Source organism: Falco biarmicus, chromosome 7 (genome assembly GCF_023638135.1).
Source record: "Falco biarmicus isolate bFalBia1 chromosome 7, bFalBia1.pri, whole genome shotgun sequence".
Taxonomy (NCBI): domain Eukaryota; kingdom Metazoa; phylum Chordata; class Aves; order Falconiformes; family Falconidae; genus Falco; species Falco biarmicus.
The window spans coordinates 6,460,523-6,487,226 of record NC_079294.1 but is presented as its reverse complement, the minus strand read 5'-3'; the positions used below and the strand labels follow the sequence as shown (position 1 = coordinate 6,487,226).

Below are 26,704 nucleotides of genomic sequence, written 5' to 3'. Positions count from 1 at the left end.
ACTGAATCCCTCTAAGCTGTATATGCAATACTTAAAACCTTTCTGAGCCTTAGCCAATATATGAACTGTGTTGGCTCTTTCATTTCTTACATTTTGATGATGCACAGGTCGGAGATGATTCTGTAGGAAATTTTCTTTTTGCTTCTCTGATAGTGTGCAAGTGCTATCGCTTCTGTGCTCTTTGGAATTTTCCTTATTATTAAAGAATGAAGTGAAAATGTAGTTTTAGAAGATTTGGAGTCTTAAACATTAGCTTCATTGGACTGGGTGGAAATAGAGAAGCAGAAACACATAATAGGTTCTGGAGACACTGCTTGCTTACTTTCAGAAAAAAAGTTTGTAATTACTGTTCTTTAAGGGTATTTCAGTATTCCTTAAGGCCTCAAGGGTAGAGGGCCTTACAGGCAGATCTGGATAGACTCAAGAGCTGGGCAATCACCAGCCATATGAAGTTTACCAAGAGCAATGCCGGGTTCTCCACCTTGGATGGGGTAATTGTGGTTAGACATACAGACTGGGGGGTGGGAGGCTGGAGAGCAGCCCTGTGGAAAGGGATGGGGGGTTGGGTTGATGGCAAGTTGAATAGGAGTCAACAGTGTGCCCTGGCAGCCGAAAGGGCCGGAGTGCCCTGGGGTGCATCAGGTGTGGCACAGCAAGCCGGTCGGGGGGCGACTGTCCCACCTCGAGTACGGTGTGTAGCTTTGGGCACCCCAGCGCAGGGAGGACATCAAACTGTCAGAGTCCAAGAGGAGGGTGACCAAGTTGGTGAAAGGTCTCAAGGGAAGGATGCGTGAGGAGCAGCTGAGGTCACTGGTTTGTTCAGCTGGGAGAAGAGAAGGCTGAGGGGTGACCTCAGGGCACTCTGCAACCTCCTCAAGGGGGGCAGCGGCGGGGGAGGGGCTGGTCTCCTCTCTCTGGTGACCAGCGATAGGGCACGTGGAAATGGCATGAAGCCACGTCAAGGGAAGATCAGATTGGACATCAGGAAAAGGTTCTTCACCGAACAACGGGTGGTCGTTGACTGGAACAGGCTCCCCAGGGAAGCTGCCATGGCACCAACCTGGCAGAGTTCAAGGAGCGTCCAGACAACACTCTCAGTCACACGGTTTAGCTTTAGGCAGTCCTGCAAGGACCAGGGGGCTCGACTCGATGATCCTTGTGGGTCCCTTCCAACCTGAGGTATCCTATGATTCTAAGTGAATCTTCCCAGAGACTGACTATGAGGCACTAGTTAAGCAAATAAAATAAAAAAACAAACCCAAAAGACCTAAACCCAAGCTTACTTGCGGGGCTTTATCTACTAGCAGTAAAAATGGTTTATTACAACAAACAGTTTTCTCCTAATTAAATCATATGACATTTACTTGGAGCAAAGGACTACTTCAGATTTAAAAGGCAAACTAGGAAGCTGAACATCTGTGGTAAAGCCTTTATCTGTTTGATAAAACGACATTGAAATTTCTAAACTAATTTTCTGAAGTAGGTCGGTTACCATATGCCAAGATAAGGTGTAATTTTGCTAAGTGCAAGCTTGGAGATTTGTTGTTTCTAGCAGCAGTATTACGTTAATGCAGAAGGCAAATACTGCGTTTTCTGTATTCTGACATTTCTAATTTGAATTCCAATTTATCTACCACTGTACAGTGAAGGAAGGACCTGTTTTCCTCCAGGTCTGATCCAAGGTCCTTTGGACTTGATGAAACTAGGAGCAAAAAGAAACTAAGAGCAAAAGAGTGAAGGAAAGACATTTTAATGGACTTTGAATGGTGCCCTCAAGGAGGAAAACAAGTAAAAAAAAAGGAAAACAACCAAAAATAGTAATTAGTTTTCGACAAATCATCCAAAGACTCCATCTTCCATCCATAAATCAGAAGATGCTTTGGGAATCTCGGAGGCCACGTTCCACCATGCAGTGTGCTTTTCTACCACTCTGCAGTGTTAAAAAACCCGGTGTAATTCAAGGAGGTGAAAACAGTCAATGCAGATACAGGTGTGGAACCATGCACAAATGGTTTCCATTATCATACTGAATAATGGCACTACCTAATAAATCTTCTCATCCAACAAGGATCTGGGTTTAATAGCAAACCACGGTATCGCTGGACGTGTTTTGTAAAGGCAGGGAAGTAAAGAACCAGGAATGAAGGGCCGAATGATGCTTTTACTGAACAGCATTCATCTAAAACTTGAATCCCTCGTTATAACACATGACTAAGGTCCATGAACTGCATCACTCCTGCAGACTTCTCAAAATGGTGCTCCTGCACCAATGTTTATTTCTGTAAGGAAACTGGTGAGGGAAGAAGATTTTTTTCAAAAAACATATTCCAGTGAATGGCAAAATATATTTGTGCTGAGCTTTTACAGAGCTGTCTAAATCACTGAAATGGCAAGTGTGCAATCTCAAAATCTAATTTCAAAAATAAACTCCACAAGAATATATTTACTTTGGTATACGCTCTCAGGGATCACTTATAATGCTTGGCTTAGCTCAGTCAAGATAAACAGTGGTGTAGAAAAGCCATATGATGAATCCTTAATACTGCTCATTTACCACTGCATCTCTTTTGGCTGTTATCCCTTTCTATAACCTTCATTTCCTAATCCAACAGGATGCATAGATATATTAACAGTACATGTCCAGCGCCCGTTTAACACTATAGCGGTGATACTGAAATGTGTGGCCAACATTATTTTTCTCCTTGCTTGTTAAGCTCTGCTGCCTTATTTTAAAATCAGAAGCTGAAAGCAAGCAAGCAGATACTATGAAATAGTACGTGATTCCATAAGCCAGTGAGGTATTCCAACCGGGAGCTTCAGTAACGTAACTAACTTGGGTTTTCACTAAGCGATCCTTTGGAAGAAAATTTTGCCAAACCTCCCGTTTGCCCTCATCTGGCTGTTCATTCTCATTCCATCGCTCCCTGTGCTGATAAAATTGGTTGTGGGACTGCAGTAAAACCTGATCAGTGAAATAATCCAGTTTAAAAAAAACACCGAGAAAGGTGTATCCAGCTACAGTATGGGGGATGGCACGAGTGACCGTGGGCTACGGAAGAAGAGAAATACAGAACTTTTACACTGAAAAAAGAAAGGTATGTGAAACTATGTGTTTGTTAGCTGAAGTAGCTGGTCAGAAGTTTTCATTCGTATTCTTTACCCCCAGAAGAAAATATACTTTTGGTAAAAATATTTTGTAAAAATATCTTCAGGCCTTTTAGCATCTTTCAGTTTTTCATCTCAGTTGAAGATTTTGAATATTTTAAGTATTCAGGATTTTGTTCTTCTTTTGCCATCACATGCTTTTCACGTTTGCTCTGCATCTCCGAAATGGTGTCCCTAAAGAGCTCCCAGAATGCTCTCAATAATTTAGCTTTGATACTTTTGTTTATTTTTAAGGAAGTTTTCTCATCTATATGTATTTGTCCTTTTTTGGAGACTATAGCTGTAGTGTACCCTTTGGCTTATTTGGTCCTACAGAGTTGCTGAATATCAGTAGCTGGTGGTTGCTCTTTTAAACAGACTTTAGACCGTCACATTTTAAAACGTGTGCCACAAGCTCAGATCAAAAGTTGCTTTTCCTCATGCAGATTCTCTAATCTGTTGCTTTATGAAGCATGCGCTGATAACGTCTGAATACTCGCTCTCTGCCATGCCCTGACATGACACTGTCTGGTGTTACACAGCAGCTGAAGGGCCCTGTTGCTGTTCTGTGACCTCAGAAGATCCTGCTCAGCAGACTGCAGTCAGGTTGTTTTCTGCTGGGGTGTGACTTACTGCAGTATTTTTCCCACTTACCCCCCAGTCTTGAGTCCATAGATTCTGTTTTAGTCACTGGCATAGTTAAGATCGCTGATCTGATTTGATGCGGGGGGGGGGAAGGCAAGCCAAAAAAAGCAAGCCGCCTTTTACTTCTAGCACTATGAAACCATCAGTGTATCCTACTCCTGATCCAGCATTTAATATCCCAGATTCCCCGCATACTTTGCACGGTGGTATTCATGCCTACCTTCCACCAGCTTTACAAAATTACTAGTATTCTAGTGTCCCCACTGGGGATAGATATTCCACTTCACCCGTGGGATTTCTAAGACTTCCACCACGTGTTGTGCTTTTCTTTACTGCAGTGCATTTAAATGACATCCTCTGTCATTCCGCTATCAGCAGCAACAGGATTAAGGACACTCTCAGAAGGAGCTATATTGGCCGTACATAAGATTTTTCAAATTTTTATTTACTGAAGTCTTCTTTCCATTTAAAAGAGGTACCTATCAAAATAAAAGGGCTTAAACAACTGAAATCAATTAGCATCAGGAAATTGTGCATTCTGATGGGCCTGACTCATCTATGTGAAAACTGGCAGCCACCCCTGCAGCCCCTCCTTGGTAACGCATTGTTATTAACTTCCCAAAAGCCTCTAGCTGGCTGTTTCTACTCAGAAGTTAGAAGATTTTTATTGCATGTGTAAACTATTATATTTCAGTTTTATCACTCACTATGGTGCTCAAATATCAGGGGAAAATATTTTAAAATTGGACAAGCGACTACCTGGTTGTATAACAATGTCTAGTTACTAAAGCAGACAGGTTTTATTAGGTCAGGCAGGTGTTTCTGTCCTTCAAAACTACAGCCTAGGTGTTGAAATCTGGAATTAATTCTTATCTCTTGCTCTGGTTTTAATTTTTGTATTAGTTTTGCAGACAAAATCACAAGGAAATTTGCAAACTGAAGCAAAAGCTCACAACAGAAGCGACTAGGTTGTCATTTACAGAGTGTGAAAGTCAGTTCTCAGAAAACACAAATGTCAGGTGATATTAGGATGCCATATATTTCTAAAGAAAGAGAGGTTATTTCAAATAACAAGAGCTGAGAGGATGCATTAAGCTATTTTCCTCAGTAAGAAACAAGGCTTTGGGCATGGGTGATGTCCAATGAATAACAGTCCAGAAGTGTCACCCTGGCCCGGCTCCCTAAGACTTTGTGTTGTGTAACCCAGCCAAAGTGCATTTACTTTTCATTTCTCACTATGGTGATCAATATAAGCTTATATCCAGTGAATGTTACGGGAAATTTGCCAATGACTTCAACTGGGGCAGGATTAGAATCTTTACTTGTTATTTTTTTTCCCCCCACAGCAAGAAATAACTGCTCCGGCTTTATTATTTTTACAGCTAACCCCAGTTCAGCTATCTGAATTTGAAAGACTCTTCCAGCCCAGAGATAAAATAGCGGCCTTCTGCACTTTTCTGGATCAATTCCATTATCTCCACAGCCACCATCTCAAATGGTGGTTTTCTTCCAGAACTTAAAACTGGCAAAGGTTTGACCTTTGCATTTTTGCCACCAACTGGCATGATGGGCACAGCTCACAGCAATTGCATGGACACCCTCTGAAATGTGTGGTGACAACCTTGCTGTTGTATTTTTTTTTGCCTTCGTAACTACATCACAAGCTGGCTTTAACATATTTGTAATAGTTATAGTACCAAACATCCCCCTCTGCTTGAGGTATTACTGCCTGCATTAGTAGTATCAGATTCTTTCTCCTTTCATTTAATTTAATTTCTTTCATAAGTCTGGTCTGGGCATCTTATCATTTCTGTGCCAACTGAAATGTCATGAAGTTTCTATTTTTAAGATAATTTTGTTGAAATTCTGAGCAACGTCACCTGGCTTCACTTGGGCAATATTGTTGGTCTTCTATTTCTCACTTTTGCTGCTGATCTCGTCATTTGGAATTTTCTCTGCCTTCATCTGTCCTGTGAAACATGACCTCCCTAAGGCAGTCTGCGGCCCTTGCAAAGTTTCCGTCCTTTAGCTGGACCGAGGACCACGTCGTCTTCTCTTGAGCAATGCTTTATGGTCATCATCTGCAATCATCTTCTTTTTCTTCGTTCTTGCATGACAAGACCTCCACCAGCCATGTGCCCTTGTTGGTGAAATGTCCAGCAATCCTGACACTTGCAGTTGTTGGGTCTGGGTCACCCACTGTGGTCATACCTATGTCGCTACAAGCTCTTGTTCCTGCTTCTGCTGGCCCTGAGCTACCGGTGATGTTGCAGGCTGTGGACCCTTTTGATGCTCCTGGAAAGCAGCCTCATGCTTTTATCTGTGGTTTGCTACTGGAGCCATTAGACTTTACCTTTTCTACTGTATAGAAAATGGATAAAATTTATAAATAGGATAGTCACAGGTGCTATGAGTCTCTTCTGCCTAGGCACCATGGTCCTTCAGGGCCTTTACAGCGTTGATCACTCTGCCATCATCTCATCAATGGGATCATACGTTCCCCTCGACAACTTTCCTTGGCAATTTTCCGTGTTCCCTCCTTAACGGGTTACGCTGCATTTCTGGCCCGAAGCTCAGTCCTGCAGCTGTACCATCCCCTTTGCTGCCGTGGTTCAAACTTCTCTCTGAGGTCCTTTCTCATCCTAGGACAGAAACAAAACGCTTTGACTGTTTTGTCTTAGGTAGGGCCCCTCAGCCACGGGGCACTTGGCATCTGGCCAGGAAGTAGATATCCCTCCACCCTCCCCCAGGGACTACTATATTTGGAAAATGAGTCACAAGGCTTCAATTTCCATCTAAATTAAGTTAAAAAGCATGACTAGGTTTGATGCCTGCAAGCTGTTTCTCTTGTAAACAGTGTGACAGAAGTGACTGAACTCAGTAAAAACACCACCTAGGGTTTAATTGCTGGCTTAGGGCAAGAATTAGCAGTAGTATCCGTGTGTATGTAGTATACACATGCACATATATATGTATGTATGTATTGCAACTTAATCTTTAGCCTTTTTTCATAACTCAGCTAATTCAGCACATCCCTGCCTGTGTGTTCAGGAGATGTAGCTGCTTGTACCTGCAGTCCTCCTCCCTCCTGCCCAGGAGGAACCACCTCGTCAAGGAAATTAATGTGCCTGGTGTGTTTTGGGAAGTAGTTTATAGCTGGACAATTCTTCCAAAACCACATTTTTAATCTATTTCAAATATACCAAACTAATACACACCAGCTGGCACCCTATGCATAAAATTAATGCTTATTCTTCTGTTTCATCACATTCTGTGTATATGTGCTCTTTGCAGAATGATGTAAAATATGCTCGGTGCCGTATGTCTGTGACTGGCAGAAGAGCAGGATGCCTGTGCTTCTGCTGCTCCAGCAAGATTTTTTAATTTATGCTTTCTCAGTACACCTGCAACTGTAGAAATATTGTAGTCAATTATTTCTCCCAAGTCTTTCTACAAAAAACATAAATTCTATCAGCCCACTGAGAACAAAAGTCTCAGACAGAAATGCGTAGCCTCTGCAAAGCAATTTGGAACTTGACTGAATTACCTGCAATAATAATCCGTGTATTTATAAGTTTCCCAAATGACAGTTTTGGACCACGGTAAACAGGAATCCAGCTAAAATATAATGATAATAATTTTAAAAAATCAAGATTAATTCTAGGTCAGTCACTTTTAACTCTAAAAACACAGAACTGAATTTAACATTGATTGTTCCACTTGGGTTATGTTCATTTTTTGAGCACTCAGTAGTAGTCTCGCTTTGCCTGGCTTTAATCATGCACCTTTAACTCAACTCTGTACATTCCCGGCTTCCTGAATCCCCACTTTCTTAGTCAGTTTGCAGAGTGATGGGAATTAATATTGGTCCTTGCTTACATCGATCATGTAATGACAGGAGAAATTTGCAGCATTCTGTATTTCAGGAAAGTGTTGGCTACTCAGGAAACTGTTTTCACAAGACTTTAGATTCTTAATTTTTTTTTTACATTAAGTTTTATGTTATTTTTTCCTTCAGATTTATCATCCTTCTCCCTCTCTTGCTCTTCTTAGAACAAAACCTCATTCTTAACTGTTGACATGTACATGGGAGCCTCCACTTGGCTATGGAGATTTTAAAGCATTCAAAATTTATCAAGCTCAGAACAAGGAGGGAATTATTTTCACGTTTGTTCATGATGTGTTCCTGGAAGTATCATGTAAATCCCCATAACCTAAGTCTGATGAAGCCCAACCAATCTATTTCACCTCATCCTCACACATATTTACCTGCAGATACAGTGTGTATGCATGTGTCTCTATGTGTATGACAGAGAGAGAAAAAGGATATGGAGCAAAGATAATTTATTTTGCTAATCTGTTTGTTCAGGAATTTAATTTATTTTCAAAATGGTAAGCCTGTATTTTGTTTCTTGGGTACAGAGAAAATGAAGTAACGGATTATGGTTCAATATGTTGTTGGGATGGGATGGCGCTTATACAATACTGCTTTTGTGAAGCTATTTAGGCAGGTAAACTGAAGATCTTCTTTAGCCTATGCATAACTATTGCCAGATCACTGTGTTCTGTTTGCTTCTGCAGCTACCTGCACAAGAACAAGTACCTGGAAGTTATCAACGATGATGCATTTCTGGGAGTGTACAGTGGACCAACTCTACTGTAAGTAGAAAGGAGAAAATGAAGTACCGAAAACTTTAGAAATCATACTGGTTCAGGTTGCACTTTATTTCCAACCGTTATTAGCAGCAGAGCAGGAAATGGCATGTTTACAAAAAGAGTATCAGCAACAAATCCGTGCTTTAGGGAATAAATTTAAGAAATGCTTGCATCTTGCATTAGAAATCCTGTTCCTACCAGTTTTTCTTCTGAAAGATTTTGTACTGCAGTCTGCCTTACGACTCTACAATTGTAGCACAAACTAAGGACTCTAGTAGCACACACACAAAAGAAACTGAATCAGAGGTGAAAGAATAACTTTAGACAGAATGAAGTTATTTCTGGTGCTCTTATCTTCTTTCTCATTTAATTCGCCTTCCAGTTGGATTTTACAGTCCTTGAAAGAACTGTTCACTAAAATTAGGAATCGCAATACAGAATGAAACAAAAAACTTTAAGAAGTTTAAGACCTTCAAGAAGAATCATCCTCCCTCACTCGAATCATGTAGCACATCATGTAGCGCATAGGACCGATGGTGGGGTGAAGTGCTGAAAGCGGGATCCCCTCCTCCACTGCAAAACCAGACGCTCACTCCATGTAAGAATCAGTTTTACTTTCTGCTCTCCTGGGAAACAGCCAACTTCGATCAGGAAACCGGTGCAGTGTTCACAGAAGGAATCCTAGCAGCTAGCTGTAATAACAAAAAGGTGCAGAAGACACTATTTTTCTCCCGGAATCTTTCCAACTCCAGCAAACCAGGCTGGCTACCAGTGACACAACAATCTACAGCAGAAGCCGAGTTGGTTTTACCCACTTGATGCGAAGAAGAGTTGTGTCCCTGCCGTGCAAAGCTGCAGCAGACCTTTGATGGCGAGGTCACCGGCAAGTCCCTGGTCCTCTCTGTCCCCCTGCATCCCAAGTCAGATGCATTTCAGAGCCTGGGTGTGAACAGCAGCCTGTCTTCTGCTTCAGGCAGCTAAATGACTTTGTCTGGTGGGGTGAAAAGGAAGATCTGGCTGAGGACCCACCTCTCAGGGTCACATTGCTCCTCCATAAGGTCCACTGGAGTTATTAGCAGAGTTCTTGGGAGCGGGGTCTGAGACCAGTTCTGGGGAGTATCAGGTTTTCCCTTCACCGGCTGGAGGGGAGAGAGAAGCACAGACCATTCCTGCAGTCACACTTCTGAAGCAGAAACCTTGAAAAATTGGCAGTGGAGCAAGCAGCAGCCCATAATAATCAGTTATTCCAACAGAAAATCATGCCAAACCACTCCTGTCACACTGGGGTGACATTTTGTCCATTTTCTAAAGTCATCCTCGATTTTTCCAGTGGCACCTGAAGCATCACCAGAAAGATGGAGATGGGAAGCAGCAGCACAGCCACCCACACAAGGACACGCAGGCCAGCTCTTCCTCCCCTTCACTCACTGCTTTCGGTCCCCTTCCCTCCGCAAAAACCTGCTGCAGGACTGCATAGGTCAGTAGGGATAATGTCATGTCACAACCTTCTTGCCTGAAGCCTGGCAGCTCTGGCTGCCAGCCGTGGGCAATCCCACCCCCTGCTTCTCTCCAGAGGGTCTCCAGAGGGAGGAAGGCAGTCCAGTCCTCTTCACTTGCGGTTGCAAAGTCCTCGGGATGCAGGTGTTAATGAGAATAAGTAAAGGCAGTAACACCCTGCACTTGTCCCTCAAGATGCTGTCAAGGACTAATGAGCCCATTTTTTTTATCTTCTTATCACTAAATCACCTGGAGGATAAACTTCAGTTGTGCCATGAGGGGCCAGATCCTGAGACTGCAGTGAAAGGCAGTGAGTGTTTTCTGACCAGGTCTTAAAAGTTGTATGTTCTAGATAAGAAAAGCACAGCCAAGGCCCTGGGTCCATGATCAGGAGGAGAACCAGCCATCTAGGCAGAGTGAAAAAGACTGTTCTGGAAGCAGAAGGCAAGAGATCAGGAGGGAAACCTGAAAAAACTCACCGAGGGGCTGTTAAACCTCCTGCTCAGGGAGCCTTTGTGGTGGCTGTTGCTCCTTTTCCTCCCCGGTAGTGGGGTCACCTTCACTTCCCTGCTTCTGCTTTGAGCAGGGCTCGGGCCACCCACCCCTGCACTAAGATGGTCCTTGCTGGAGAGCCACGACAGAAGCTGTGTCGGTGCTGAGCAAGCCTTTTTTATTAGTATTTGGCTAACAAAGCCTTTTTCTTAATATTGCACGTGGCACCAGAGAAGCCCTTTCTCATTTTTTTCCTGGCCAGAAAGAACACTACAGAAAAAAGTTACAGTTGATGTAACTTTACCTGGGCACCGTGTTTCCATGATGATACTACTTTGTCACAATAAATGCATGGCCCCAAAACACGGTGCAGCCTCCTGTTACGCCTGGGGTCTCGTAGGGCTCACTGCACATCTTCCCTCTGAAGGCTACAGGTGGCGCGATGGGTTGAAAAGCTCCTTCCTAGGGATGGCAGAAGACAGAAGACTTGGATTTTAAGTCTAAGGGAGGTGAGAGCAGGCAGCAGCACAGATTTTGACTCTTAGAGTTACAGTGGGTATTCAAAGCAGCAGTGTTGTTATGCTACACAGGTCAACAAGTAATGACACACTGCAAAGGGCTGTGGGGTATCATATTTTTTTTGCCTACTAATTTGCTCTACTAACGTTGCCAGCGAGCTCACCCTGCAAGGGGTAGCTCTGAGGTGTTTGAGCTACGTGTAACCTCTTGTTTCAGGGGCTACTGTTTAATTCCGAGGGTGCGCATACGTAACTGTAAAGAATTTCCTTCTCACTCCATTTTTAAGTCAGGTATGTCTTGATTTTGTCAAATAACTTGAAATTTTTCTAATCTTCTATAATTACCGTGCTAGCCCTGCTGCTATTGATTCTCAGTCTCAGGATGTGTTATACACCTGCAGTCTAAACAAGCAGTTATCCACCTCCCATTAGAATGGGACACCTCCGTGGCTAACAACCGTCCTGCCAGCATTTATATTTAAAGAGGGATGTGGTACTATAGCGGCACTACAAAGACAGATACTGCTTCTCAAAGGCAGAAGGCATAAAATGGCAGGGAAACAACAGAAAGTCTGTAGTGATTAAAAAAGTCTGAGTATTTCACACCATGATCCTTTGATTTGCTAGTCCTGAGCTAAAGATCTTAGGAAGGTGTCGTGGTTTAACCCTGGCTGCAGCTCAGCTCCACGCAGCTGCTTGCTCACCTCGTGCCCAGTGGGATGGGGGAGAGAACTGGAAGGCTGAAAGGGAGAAAACTCATGGGTGGAGATGAAGACAGTTCAATAATGAAAAAAGGACAGAAAATAAAAACAACAAGGTGGGGGGGCAGGGAGGGACACAAAACAAACCCAAGAAGAACAAGTGATGCAAGAAAAAAATTGTTTACCTTCAACCGAGTGATGCCCAGCCAGCCCCTGAGCAACAGCAGCTCCTGCAAACTTCCATCCAGCTTTTATTGCTGAGCGCAGTGTCATAGTGTGGGACACCCCTGGGCTCAGCGGGGGCGGCTGTCCCGGCTGTGCCCCCTCCCAGCTCCTGGTGCCCCCCAGCCTGCTCGCCGGTGGGGAGGGGGGAGGGGCAGAGCAGCCCCTGGCGCTGTGTCACCCTGCTCAACAGGCACCGCAGCACCCCGGGGACCAGCACTGATGCACAAATCCTAAACACACCTTTTCTCATTTTTAAGTCTCTTGCCTCACATTCTTACGTGCCCCAAAACCCCTCTCATAAGAATAATCATTCCCCGTCACCTGCTTTACGACATGCACGGCACCGATAGTGTACCGCTGCTTCCAGTCCTAGGCTTTCCCAAGAGAGAAATCCTTATCTACTCCTTATCACTTTATATATGAACAACCTGATACTTGTAATCATCCTTGCTGCAGCTTTCTGTGCTCTTATTATAAACTGCATAGAGGATTTATAGAACTGCATAGACCATTTCAGACGCAGTCATATTAGATTGACAAAGCGAAGTTTTTCTGTTCTCTTTTCCATTTCTTTCCTAAAAAATCTTACCATTCTATTTCCCCTCAACATTATTAAGTAGCACTGACCTGACATTTGCAGAGATGACTCCAAGATCTTCCCAGCGTGCCAAGTAAATTAAACCCCACTGTCATCCACATACAGTTAAGACGCCTTATTCCTAAATACGCTTTACAATCACCCGTATTGAATCACGTCACTTATTTTACCGCGCAGTCACTCAGAATTGCAGGATCATTCTGCTTCTTTAGACAATCAGCGTTAGCTTTCACTACCTCGTATATTATTTTGTGTCAGAGACACACTTTGTTGCAGCTACTGTCATTCTCTTACCCTGAGTATTTCAGTAGTAGCAGTGCTAGCCTAGCCTCTGCCGCCACGGTGGGGTATGTTCAGATACCGGTTCATTTTCCAGTCCTCCTCTAGCATGAAACTTATCACCTCTCCCCAGGCTTTTCCCCCACTCTTTTATGTTTTTTTCATTAATCCAGGAAAGCCATCCTCCTCGTCACATAACGGATTAACTACCTCAACAGCCCTTGATATCTCGTTTTGTCAAGGCTCTTCAGAAATCCCAATTCATTCTACAAACAGGATCATCTTTCTCCACATGTTTGTGCCAGAACACCTTCAAAGAACTCCCAACAATTTGCGAGGTGTCACTGCCCTTCCACAAAGCCTTTCACACAGCATTTAACCATCTTCCCTTCCTGCAGGTAGCTGCCACCACCATGAGGACTTGATGGAGACCCATGGGGGTTGCTGAAAGGCCAGCCTTGTCTTGGTAAGATCTAGTCCAAGATCTAGTTTACCAAGATGTTTTGCTTCAGAAGGAGAGCTCTATACAATGAGGAAACTGGTGGGGAAAAAAAAAAAAAGGAGAAGGCCACTGATTAAGGGACTGGAGCACCTGTCATAGCAGAATCGGCTGAGAGAGTTGGAAATTTTAGTCTGGAGAAGAGTCAAAGGAACCTTCGCAACGTGTATAAATACTTGATGGGCAGGGATGGGGACAGGGAACTGGGAAGATGGAGCCAGGGTCTCCTCAGGTGTCCAGTGACAGGAGAAGAGGCAAAAGGCACAAACTGAAATACAGGAAAGTCCAATTCAACAAAAGAAAAAACTTCTGTACTGTGAGGGTGGTCGACTGTTGGAACATGTTGCCTAGAGAGGCTGTGGAGTCTCCAACCTTGGAGATACCGGGAAGTCAACAGGACACAGCTCGGAGCAACCTGCTCCGGGTGACACTATGCAGAGCAGTGAGGTCAAACTGGATGATCTGGAAGCTCAACCATTCTGTGACTCTTCAAAGGATAAAGTGATAGCAGGCAACATTCAGTCTCTTCTAAGAGCCAATTCAGGGGCTTGGTAGAAACACACACTACCTATCAAAAAGGACTCCAGAAGAACAAAAAAGAAGTTTATGTGGTTTAAGTCAACTACTTGTGATATATTCAAATATGTACGATAGCAAGGAAGCTATTAGAAGTAAAAAAACCCTCCTACAGAAAGGGGAAACAATTTCTAACTCAATTTAAAAACAAATACAAGCAAATCAAAAGAAAGAAGAAAAAAAAAAAAAAAGGCAGAGCAAACCCAAGTGTTTTAGAAGGAGTTTGTTTAAAGCATAAAATTAGCAGTAATCTTTCAGGTGCAAGAAACCAGCCGGTGGGTGAGACTTCTAAGAGGAATAAGAACAGCACTCAGAAAATAATGCATAGAAAAAAGCAGAATTATTTATTATTAGGGTGTTCATGATGAAAGCACTCAAACAACGTTCCTACACTAGAACCTTTTTTTACAGGTTTACTTCTTTACAGACTCTTAATTCTGAGAAAACATCTTGACTTCAAGTGTTGGTAGGAGAGGTTTTGGGACAGAGCAAAAAACGAGTGCGAAGCAGCGGCGAGACCAGCTGACATTCCCCCGGCGGTTCGGAAGGAAGCACCTGCCCCAACGGCGCAAGGCATCTGCTGAGCTGGACTCAGCACCACAGAAACCGAATGCGGCAAACATAATGCTGAGTTTTCTAAGAATTTCAGGATGGAACGGAAGATTTTCATTTCAGTTTATGAAGAATGTTGTTTTAGTAATTACAATCCTTTCTACTGAAGTATCCCAACAGGTTAAAAGGAGTCTGTAAAGGTCTAAAGGAAAATAGCTCTCTTCCAATGGAAGATGTGATTTATTTAAAGACTTTTTAAAACTTTGGTTTTGCGCATGCATTTGTATCTGGTTGGCTTTAAAGGTGTAATGTTAAAAGTCCTGCTACTTCTTTACCACCCATATTCTGCACTATGAGCCATTAAAGACAAACTTTAAAACACAGGGAAAATCACAGGCAGAATTCATATCCTACTTGGATTTGAATGGTATCAGATCCTAGCAAGGCAGTATGAAATCCCGACCTCCTCTGGATTTTATTTTTGCCGTAGAACTGTAGGAAACTCCTAAATTACTGTGAGAATCTGAAAAATAATCTGATCCAGCCAGTGGACAGATATCCTGATGTTTCTCTTTTTCTTCCTTTACCTAGGGATGTCTCCAGGACAGCCGTCGCTAACCTTCCAGCCAAAGGACTGGAAAGCCTTAAAGAACTAATGGCCAAAAATACATGGACTTTAAAGAAATTACCAGCTGTAAAGATATTTCTTCAGCTAATGCGTGCTGACCTATCATACCCAAGTCACTGCTGTGCTTTCAAGAGCTGGAAAAAAGCCAGCGGGTGAGTTTCACTAACTTCCATTCAATTTTGAAGTATGTAAGTGAAGACAATGTTACAGTATTAATCTAAAATTACATCTATTGGCACTTCTGTGGCCATTTTTCCTAGGTATAGAGGACATCCTTTGAAACAGAGATTTGCAGTTTCAAACTGACAGAAGACAGACATTTTCATGTAATAATTTGTAGGACCTTTTGCAACTGCTGCTCCTTTAGTTGAGCCCAGAATTAAAGGGAAAAAAAAGAAAAGGCTAACGTGCCATAACACAGACCGTGGTGTAGGAAAGCCTGGAAAAAGACATTTTGGAGGGGTTATAACCTCATGTCTTGTATGTTTTCTAACTGAAAAGCTCAGAATAAATGACTCTGTAATAACCTTGCAGACAGATTATTTCAAATTCAGTTTCAGCAGGATTTCCAGCCTTCCATCAGAACAGGTGCGGATAGCTTTTGGAAAGAAAAAAAAAAACATTTCTAGATGTTCTGATGCAACAAAGCGACTCATCTTCTGTCCCAGAGGGAAGGGGGATGACTTACTGGGATTAGCAGCAGAATTGTACCGCAGAATGCAAATCCACTGTAAATTTCTCCAAAGTTTAATAAAGTTTAGAGAATTCCTATCCAGGCCAGCCCCTGATTTAGAAAGACAGCTCCCGTCTTCAGTATTGCAGTATTTGTATATTTCAATACACACAGTATATTGAAAATATGCTATGCTAAGTATATGAATTATTCGATAATAAACTCACAAAGTAATAGCATTCACAATTACGACGACTGGAAAGGTGAGGACAGAAATAAAACAGAGGAGTGGAAAGATTTAAAATCCTGGACAGGAAGAATGTGCAGAAAAAACCCAGCACAGTCTAATGACTGAAAGAAACAAGTATTTGCAAGTTCATTAGTAGAGATGAAATTTCTCAGATGGAATTGTATGCCATCTCAGACTGTTAGCAACCTCAAATTCTACGGAGCTGGAAATGAGAAGTGCTAAAGGTTATGTGACAGTGGGTTGCAGCGATCAAAAAATGCGATGAGAAATTGCAATTTTTTCCCTAGTAAAAAATACGAACAATTTTTGACTACAAATACAGGTGAATCACACCATGAGGTACAGCGACCCAACCACTATACTGCTTGTTAGCTGTAAAGCACCGACAGAAAATGCACAGATCAGAAATTAAAATGATGGAAGCTCTGGGAGAAAATTATTTGTGAGCAAAAATGAAAAGGAAATTAACACTGTGTGCATTATTTAAGAGGTACATAAACAGCAGATAAAAGTCTTGTTACCTAGTAAGAATGTAGATCCCAAGAAGGAAAAGGGATTATGGATGCTGAACTAGCCAAATTACTACTGGGGACAGCTGACAGCAACAGAGAAAGGAAAAATATAGGTTAAAAAAAAAGCTCTGAGATGCTCAAGCGAACCGTTTGCTCTGTGTTCTATGAACAGAAGGATACCCCAGCACATTTTTCTAGCTGTTTTCATTCACTGCGGTTCGCTGTTGAAGTGTTCCCTTCGTTTACTCGCTGCACTCCAGTCGCACTGTAAATGCCAGTGGTGATTTCCCCCTCTCTCTTTCAGAATCCTGGAGTACCTGATGTGTAACCAGAGTGGCAGCCACAGCTTTCGTAAGAGATCAGTCAAAGCTCTCAGAGGTCCATTTTACAAAGATCACGCAGAAGAATACACAGACCACACCGACAGCATCTATGACAAAAACACCAAGTTCACAAATTTTCATGACAATTCCCATTATTACATTTTTTTGGAAGAGCACGGCGAAGGCGATCTTGGGTTTGGCCAAGAGCTCAAGAACCCTCAGATAGAAGACGTCCAGACCTTTGACAGTCATTATGACTATCCTCTCTGTGGAGGCAACGAAGATGTAATATGCACTCCAGAGCCTGACGAGTTTAATCCCTGTGAGGATATAATGGGATACCAGTTTCTGAGGATTGTGGTGTGGTTCGTGAACCTGCTGGCCATCTTAGGTAACATTTTTGTCCTTTTCATCCTTCTCACCAGCCATTACAAACTGACCGTGCCACGCTTTCTGATGTGTAACTTAGCCTTTGCCGATTTTTGCATGGGGTTGTACCTCCTCCTGATCGCTTCAGTGGATCTTTACACCAGGTCGGAGTACTACAACCACGCTATCGAGTGGCAGACCGGGCCTGGCTGCAACACAGCTGGCTTTTTCACCGTCTTTGCTAGCGAGCTTTCCATCTACACCCTGACTGTCATCACCCTGGAGCGCTGGTACGCCATCACTTTCGCCATGCGCCCCGATCGAAAGATTCGCCTCCGGCACGCCTTGGTGATCATGCTGGGGGGGTGGCTCTCCTGCTTTCTTCTTGCCCTTTTGCCACTGGTTGGCGTCAGCAGCTATAGCAAAGTCAGCATCTGCTTGCCCATGGACACTGAAACACCCGTGGCTGAAGCCTACGTTGTCTTCGTTTTAATATGTAACATTATTGCTTTTGTCATCATTTGTGCCTGCTACGTAAAAATCTACGTAACAGTGCGAAACCCTCAGTACAAGTCAGGGGACAAAGACACCAAGATTGCCAAGCGGATGGCTGTGTTGATTTTCACCGACTTTCTGTGCATGGCTCCCATCTCTTTCCACGCTCTATCTGCCATCATGAACAAACCACTGATAACTGTCACCAATTCCAAGATCCTGCTGGTACTCTTCTACCCCCTCAATTCTTGTGCCAACCCCTTTCTTTATGCTATTTTCACCAAAGCTTTCCGAAGGGATGTGTTCATCCTGCTAAGCAAGTTCGGTATATGCGAGCACCAGGCTCAAGTCTACAGAGGTCAGACAATCTCAGCCAAAACCAGCAGTGGCTCTTACGGGCAGAGAATCAGCCGAGGGATAGGACAGATTCTCACCAGCATTCAAGACCCAGTCAACGATTACCTTCCTGCTGTGACAACGCAGAACCAAATTCTCATGGAAGAATGCAAGCAAACTGAGCTATAACGCCCCAAAGTATCGCAGCCACAGTCTGCCCAAGAGCTGGTTGTGCATATAGTGAGTCAAGTCAGAAGATAACACTCGCCATAGCCTTCTTCCCTAGCCTACCCTTTGCGATGTCTGGAAGTACCTTCAGAGTGGTCTTCTTTAGACAAGTCACTCATTCGAACCTCTTGTCTCACTCACACTCTTAGCAGCGCAGGTCAGAAGATACCGTTCTGATGGCAATGCTGGAAGTAGATGCAAACACTCTATCTAAACAGGAAAACTAACATATATAAACTCAGCAAATATGACATACACCCTCACCTAAAAAGTTTAAGGAAGGAGGAGACCAAGCGTAAAACTTGGGGGTACCTGTATAACTAAAAAAAGAACATTTTTTTTGTAATTACAACAAGATTTTAAAAAAAATAAAATGAAAGGCTGAAGTTCTCAAATGCCAGCTGCCAAATGAACCTGTCAAAAGGTTCAACTGGTTTTCTAATGGCAAAAAACTTCTACCAGGCCCTAAAATGGAACAGATTCCTTCTGCTATCCCGACCTAAACACAGCTAGTCTGTTGTTTGCGGTTCTTGGTTTAGTTAGGTGAGGTGGAAAAAGAGGCCTCTCCGTATCGCCTTTAGAGCAGCAAAAGGCAGATCCCCTTGACCTTGCAGCTGTTGATAAGGTTACAGATAAGTAACTTTTACCTGTTTTTTTCAGGGCGTTTGTGTGCTGCAAAAATCCCCTCACTACCACTCTCACTTTTTGATAAACCTGCTTAGGAGATGGATTAGTTTGAATTTGTTTTGAAGACCAGCCTACCCGGTCAAGTTAAGGACGTTTGTATTTTTTTGCCGGCTGATACCTGAGATAGTACTAAAATTTTCTCCCTATTATCCATTCTTTACCTGACACCAGCACAGTTCACTCTGAGTACGTTTTTTTACTTTGAACACGCCGTACCTGCTGCCTTCTCACCACTGCTGCTATCCCCCCTCACCCCTCTTGCAGGGTAGAATGACCTCCCTTTCAGTGCCTGCTACGTTGAGCTGCCTCAAATCTACACTTGGACAAAGGGGGTGGCTCGTGCCTTCAGGGTACTTTGTGCCCTTCGGTTACAGAACTGAAGGCTCCAACGTGTTTTAAGAACATCCCTCCATCGCGTAGCGAGAGCCGTATTCTGACATCGGTACCGTCCGCAGTACGACTCCATAAACCACACCGTCAGCTTTATCTGTGGCTTAGACACATACTCCCTGCTCTGCGCTTAACGAAATCCAAGCTCAGATACAAGAAACAACCCACAGCTTTTCGCTCCGGTGATGCACTACAGCATCCTTCTGCCACACCTGCTGCTAGACGGGGCCAGACCGAGCCTGAGCCTGGCTGTGCTCGCTTCATCCAGACACCACAGACAAACGCCTGGTGCTCTGCACCTCCCGCAGGCACCGGGACCCGGGGCCGGAGCTGGGCTGCACCGCCTGGCTGGGCAGCACCTGTGGGGCCAGAGTGCCTGGGTTTGACAGCGGGATCAGACCCGTTCTCCAGCTGTAGAGACTAGCTCTGTAGGACCACGACCAAGACTGCAATTGATCATTTTGCTCATCTGTTTGGGGGTAAGGAAGGCTTACCAAGAGAACAGAGAACATGGGGTGAATCCTTGCCATCAGGTAGGTATGCTAAAGTTCATTTTGTAATACCTATACTGGTTTTCATGGAATTATAGTCTTTGAGGAACTATAAATTGAACAGACAACAGTCACATCTTTTATACTGCAGGTTACCAGTATCCAGAAAAACACAATGGTAGAGCCCTCCAAACTGTTAGCTACTACAGCTAGAAATTCCCTGACTGCAAAGGTCACGTACCTTCTCCAATTCAAACCCAATTATTTAATTCCATATTCCTGATTATAAACAAATGGCCGCTTCAGTGAGCGGAAACAAGGGGCAGCAACTCTCATAAAAAATAAAAGATCCCATCATTGTTGATGCCATTACAAATCTACAATGTTGCATTATTGACTAATTTAGCTGCTTCTTTTGGGGAGGGGCATGCTTCCATTTTCGGTTGATTCTCAGCAAACTCTGAAACCTAACTGCCGAAAACCACACAAGTAATAATTGATGACCTCCTCTTCTGTGATCTAGACTCACCCAACGTTAATCAGAAATGTAAAGGTAGCTTCTTACTTGTGCAGACCCATAAAATTTCCTACTCCTGAAACGGCTGTATTCGGAATGCTCTGGCTGTGCCTGAGTCCCCCCTACAAAACATGTTATGCTGAGATGCGTAACATCCCACCCCTGGGTTCTGTCACCCTCCTGACACTGGAATAATCATTAAAGGGAGAAAAAGTTTCCTGAATGCCTTCATTTAGTATCTCAGCAGCAGCTAAGACAATCAAGTTCTAACAGACATTTATGTTACAGACTTCATAGATAGTAGCGTACCAGTGGAAAAGAAAATCCAAGCTTGAATCGTACTCTTTTTCAGAGAGAAAAGGTGAAATCAAAGGTTATTTTAAAACTGCTTTTAAAAGTAATATGGATCACTTATTTTAAACCTCTTTTTCACTTTAAAACAAACCACACTATTTGTTCCATGAAACTACTAGGACATGAGAAAGCTGCAATACGTTGGACTGACTGCAGTATGCTTTTGAATTAATACAGCTGTTTGCTGTTACTAATGGATGACGGATATATTTACCCACCATTGAACTTTTTTATCTCACATCGTTGCATTTTTTTTTTTTTGTCTATTAAACAAAATTCTGTGATATTACCTTTATGAACAAAGTTTTATATTTCTGGTTTATGTCTTGCATATTTCTTCTTGTATTTAACTTGGTAAAAAATATTTTAAAAGCTATTGGAAAGATCCAGGCAATAGACTTTAAATAATTTATTTGCCAGACTTTTTCTTGTAAATGTTTGTATCCTATAGATATCCTCTTCCATTTCTGCTCTTTTTGGTTTTGCATCCAGCCTTATGTAATACTTGCTATTTTAAATCTGTCTCAGCAAGATGTGTTATTTCTGGCGTTCAGTAGGTATCTTCTCTAGATTACTTTAGAAAGAATGGCAAGCATTGGAATAAAACGTTTTGTTTGAAACGGTAAGAGGCTCAGCAAGTTTTTTTCTGAAGTTTTTTAAAGATTTTTTCCTATAAAAGAAGTTAATACTGTTTCTCTTGCATTCAGCTTCACTGCTGTCCTTGGCTGGCCTACAGCCAAGAAGACTGACCACATGACACAGAATTTGACAGAGCTCTGAGTTTTTTCGCCACCACTAACTGGGAAAGGGATGCCCTAAGTGGCCATCCTGGACAGCACGGCAGGGATGGAAAGGAACTGAAGAAGTGCTGTTGAGCTCTGGGGTTCCAAAACCATCATTAAATACATCCAAGATCATCAGAAGAATCACCTAACAGCTGTGAGGTCCTCTTCAAAAGACTAAATCTGGAATCTGATCTTTTCTGTTCTCTTTACTAAACCCAGTGGCTATGTGGCAGCCACAGTGACTAAGGATGACTAAGGATTCCATGAGAAAGCACTTACACAGTAAGAAGTTCATGTAGTAGAGAGACTCTACTGCAGAAATTCTCAAACTAACTAAATCAATCTGCCCATATGCAACATGATAGAAGATCCTTCCCTCTCACTAGGTCTTCCCTCCGAGCAAATGTCCTTTGTCCCATTATTTGTCAACATTTATGCTGCCAAACTTTATGTTCAGTAGCTCTCATTATTGAGATCATCACTCATCAGTGAGGGGAAAAAAGTGGTTACCTTTGCTACATGCATCCTTGCATTACCTGGAAAAAAAACACTTGGGGGACAACTCCCACTGCTGAAAACAGCTGAAGTATCAAGTTAACTCTTGACATACCCTCCCTGTCCCCAAAACCTCAGCTGACTTCAGTAACTGCACACCTTGCTACTGCCTGCAACTGTGCTGCCCTCCTACGTGAAGTTTACGGTGCAAGGAAATCTTTTTCTCAGTTGTAGATGTTCACTGGCATCAGCTAGGCCAATTAAGCTTACAGGCAAGAAGAAAATCCAACAGGCCAACAAGTGACAAGGAATAAATAGTTCTTTCTAGAAGGCCTATGCTGTTCAGTATGTGCATAAGGTACCTGGAAAAAGGAGTGAACAGTAAGATAACAGAGTTTGCTGTAGTAGTAAGAGAGTCAGAGCCATAGGAAAAACAGATGCCTATGAAGAACTACAGGAAGACTTCTTAAGACTGAATGACTGGCAAGAGGAATTCAGTGTAGATGAACAAAGTGATACGCATAGTAAAAAAAGATGAGTTGGAATCTTAAGTGATGTACTCTGGGCTGACAACCCCAATTCAGGAATAAGATCTTAGGGGTACAGTAAGTCCATGACAATACTAGCTTATGCCTCCTGGAGAACAAAAAAGCAAATCACATTATATTATTGGGAAAGGAACAGAACCTAAAATCAGTAATTATTATATCACTGTATAAATCTGCACCTCGAATAACGTAGCTCTTATCCGCAACAGAAAAACAATATTAGAGGACTAGAAAGGTTTCAGAGTAGGGCAGCAAGGAGAGTGAAAGGCTCAGAGTTACAGCTAAGGAATGAGTAAAGCAGGACCCCTTGGACTAGAAGAAAGAAGACAAAGCTCGATAGTCATGAGCAGGCAGGAGCAGCCGAGTTCTCGCCAAAAGCTGCTGCGGGTAATAAAGTTTACATGGGTTTATGGAGACACTGAGGATTCATGGAAGAGAAATCTGTGGAAAGATACTAAAACCACAAAAACTGTCTGTCTCGGGATGCTTCTGAACTGCAAATGTATGGCAGATGGGGAGTGTCTCATACGTGCTTGCCTATCCCATTACGCTTCGCGTCGCCACACCTGGTGAGCAGCTATCACAGTCAGGGCTCTGGCACAGATGGATTCTGGTCCGTTCCAGGGCAGCCGCTTCCCTTGTGTTTGAGCAGCTCCCCTATTCAGACTGCAAAGACAGCTTCAACTGCATCTGCCTTCCATAGGCCTGACCGCCAAGCCCAGGTAGATAAAAATAAAAGAAAAAAATCCAGCTGAGTGAAGAAGAGCATACCCCTGTTCACAGCACTACCTCAACTGATTTGACCTCGCAGCTCAAGTGAAAGGGCAGAGGCTAGCAGCCTCCTCTGCAAACCCTGCACAGAAATGGGAAGAGCCAGTGCTGCCATCCCACAGGGCTCTCAATAGCTCTGAGATTTCACACTGGAGAACAGAAAATCCTGTTTCAGGGTGGCAGAGAATGCCGCTGTTTTCTCTATGTAAACATCTGTAATTCTATTTGCATAAGTTGGTGGTAATACATAGACTATGAAAGATTTCTTCGTTCTCAGACACTGTAGAAAAAAGCTGTAAAGTTTAGCTGGAGGCTTAGTTATGAGGATGTGGAACTTTCCCCGAGCAATTTAAAGTGGCTATAGCTGAACCTCTGCTTGTTTCCCCTCTCTCCACCTATAGAGAGATGTGGGGTTTTGACTGAGCAGGCAGCTGTTTTAGATGACACCATCCACAACAGGTCAGCTATAGTCAAAGCAAAGCTATGCTATCCTGGAAGCTGAAAACAGCATAAGTAATAAAAGGTAAATTGCAAATCACTACCATAGCATTTTGGTTTATTAACATAAATGAAATACAATTTCATTTCCTTTCTTGCTGGGTAATTTAAATATTAATGCTCACAGCAGAGTCTTTGGAAAATCTGTACCCAAAAAAAAAAAGGTTTCAAAAGTGAAGTTTGATTTGAGCAGACCTCCTACACTTCTGTGTTAAAATGAAGCAAGCCCTCTTTTCCAGGCTGTCTGTGTAGGCTGATGAGTAATAGCAGCATAATCTGTATTGTTTTCCTAACAGACGCCAGGCATCCTCACTCTAAAACCACTCGGTAATCAAATGGTTTCTGGGTCGCAGTTAAAATTGGACAGAGTGAGGCACAAAATCAGTTGGGTATCATGCCTTTCTGTTATGCACTCTCCTCCTCCTTGGTAGGGAATCCAAAAACATACGACATTATACTGCACCTTGATGGAAGCTTTGTGGGCTAAGGCACAAGGTGCTGAAGGGCCATCATCACGCCCTGGAACAGAAGATGGTTAAGAGGTCTTAGTGACGCACGCCGAGAGATTCCGACAGCATCGTCAACCTTGAATTCACACCGGCTCAATAATATATCTGCATAAAGCTGAAACACTTTTAATCTGTTTAGTCATTTCCATCTGACCCGACTGATTTCTGTGTGACTAGAAATCACGATGTGGAAGGGAGCAAACGGAGGCTCTGTGAGGTCAACAGGCAGAGTGTGTCACCAGCAGAACCCACCGGTCCTAACTTCCTATCCCCATCCCACACCTGCCTCCCCATGCACACACATTATGAATTGCCACAGCACCTGAAATTGCCAGGTACTCGGATCAGGCAGGACACCCATCTGTGGAAATTTCTGATTTTTGTAACCGCCTGTCCTTATTTTCCACCTCAAAAATACTGAGTAACTATTCCACAACATGGGAAAGTCTCATCAACTACAGCACAGGACTTGGGACCTCACTGGGGCCACCCTGAACTTCCAGGAGCTGAACTTCTGCAGGATTAATATGAATCAACTTGAATCTTACCCTACGTTTTAGGTAGGAGTTTTCTGTGCTGTCCTGATTATATGCAGTGCCAAGCCCCGCATGTGTGGTCATCTGAAATAGTATCCTTACGGCACATCTGTGCAATTCAGCTGCAGGTCATAGAGCTTCGTTAATTAGAGGAGGAGGAGCACACTCATTTTGGTTCTCAGCTATTCACTACACAGCTGTGATGAGGAGTCTCCTCCGGGTTCTCATTTTTTCCTCTCTTTTAAGGAATGAAATCTGTTGTGAACACCAACTTCATTCACAACACATATCTAAGAGCTCACTAAACGGTCATTACAAAGCGATTGGAATTGTTACTTGCATCTATACTGCGATACTTTCTAATTTTGCTGCCAAGAGCCCTCCTGTTGCAAACACCGCGACTGGTAACTGGTGGGACAGCCAAACCCACGCCCAGTTCCAGCCGACATGGCAGCGGCTTCTCTTTGCAAAGCAAAGGAAAATGACAGCGCTCTTGTTTGAAGGCAAAGCTGCAACAAACCAAATGCAAGCAGGAACACGGGTTTTCACAAAAACCTGCTCACTGCGGACTCTGAGGCACTGTCTGCGCGTCCACCTGCTCCGAAGGCTGTTTGTGCTGCACGCACAATGCCGGTTTCAGTTTGTACCGAAAAGAATTCCTGAAAGGGTACGTGGATTACTACTGCTGCCTAGAGGGAGCCGTGGAAACAACAGATAATTCTTTTTTAGCCAGCTACAGATTTCCAGTCAAACCCAGCAACGTCAGCGTGAAGCAGCAAGAAGTGTGTTTTGAGGAGGGGCAGTTCGGAGGGGTGGCTGACACGCCGGCAGATGCACCCCTTCCCAGGAAAAGTCCAGGGGGAAAAAAAAAAGTTAGTTTTTTTTATTTCTTATTTTTCTCTTTCAACAACTAAGTGCATTTGCACTCTATCAGATTTTTTTTTTAAAGGCTGGCTACCTCTTTTTATCTTTACCCTCTGTGCTCTCTGTTTCCTCCTTCCCGAGTCTTTTCACGTCTGCTTTCTCGACTACGGAAGAAACCCTGTGCCCTATTTGATGAAGTACTTCGTATTTTCTACCTACCATTTAAAGTTATTTAGACTACATATACACACACACACATATATATATACACATATACAGCAACCTTAGGGAGAAAATATAAAGCTGTTTATGAAGATGATTTAGGACAGAAAATTAAACCAAAAGATAGTCTGAATAAACATTAACAGCGACTTGATCTGCTAAAATTAAGAATGGCTCCACTTCCCCTCCCAAAACCAACTTAAGTGATATATGCAGAAGTGTCTGTGATGTGAATGTATTTCTTCTTTCACTAACAAGTTTTTAATACCAGTATCATCGTCACACTTGCCAAGCCATTTGTCAATTCTCTACGCATACATGGAATTTTACTAGGTGCTGCTTTAAGATTAAAACTACATATTAAAATCAGACAAATTCAGTCCACATGGAACAGTATGTCAGAAATATTCCTCCCAGCACTAACGCTCTTTGTTAAAAGCTCAAACAAGGTAGGCTCAGAAGGAAAGACCTTCCATCCTGCAAAAATCTGAGTTTTCTGAAAACAAGGCCACCCAAGCCAGAACAAAAGGCACCTGCAGTATTTATTTGCACAGGGTGAACTCTGTGCCACATCCTTTTCAGAAGTGCTGTACCCCCCAGAAGACCACGTTCCCTGGAATACATCACCTGCTCCATCCGGCCGCCCGCCCGGAGTCAGCCCGCTGTTCCTCGGAGGGGAAACCCTCAGACCCCATCGGGCAGGACACGCCAGCAGCCCTGTCGGGGGGACCTGGCAGCAGGATTCCTGGGAGAAACGAGAATGACCCTTCAGAAAAGTCAGGAAGCCGGGTGGTTTAGGCAGAACAGCCCGCCTGCCTTATTTTACTAGTCCGAATCATTT

General features: G+C 43.2%; 1 protein-coding gene and 1 long non-coding RNA gene across 3 annotated transcripts in view; one reads left to right on the top strand and one right to left on the bottom strand.

Moving 5' to 3' along the window:
- TSHR (thyroid stimulating hormone receptor) overlaps positions 1-26,476 on the top strand; it is a 69,295-nt gene extending 42,819 nt beyond the window's left edge. The window contains exons 8-10 of the mRNA XM_056347275.1: positions 8,371-8,448; positions 14,974-15,162; positions 16,750-26,476. Coding sequence (XP_056203250.1) covers positions 8,371-8,448; positions 14,974-15,162; positions 16,750-18,157 — 1,675 coding nt within the window. The 3' untranslated portion in view covers positions 18,158-26,476. The remainder of the gene's footprint in view (positions 1-8,370; positions 8,449-14,973; positions 15,163-16,749) is intronic.
- Positions 1,548-26,704, bottom strand: LOC130152956 (uncharacterized). 2 transcript variants are annotated; one of them, XR_008823163.1, is made up of 4 exons: positions 26,491-26,704; positions 9,261-10,896; positions 7,337-9,137; positions 1,548-6,431 (listed from the first exon to the last, which is right to left on the bottom strand). It is a non-coding gene; the product is annotated as an uncharacterized LOC130152956 (long non-coding RNA). The 2 variants fall into 2 exon arrangements; XR_008823162.1 differs by lacking the exon at positions 26,491-26,704 and having other exon boundaries at positions 9,261-14,980.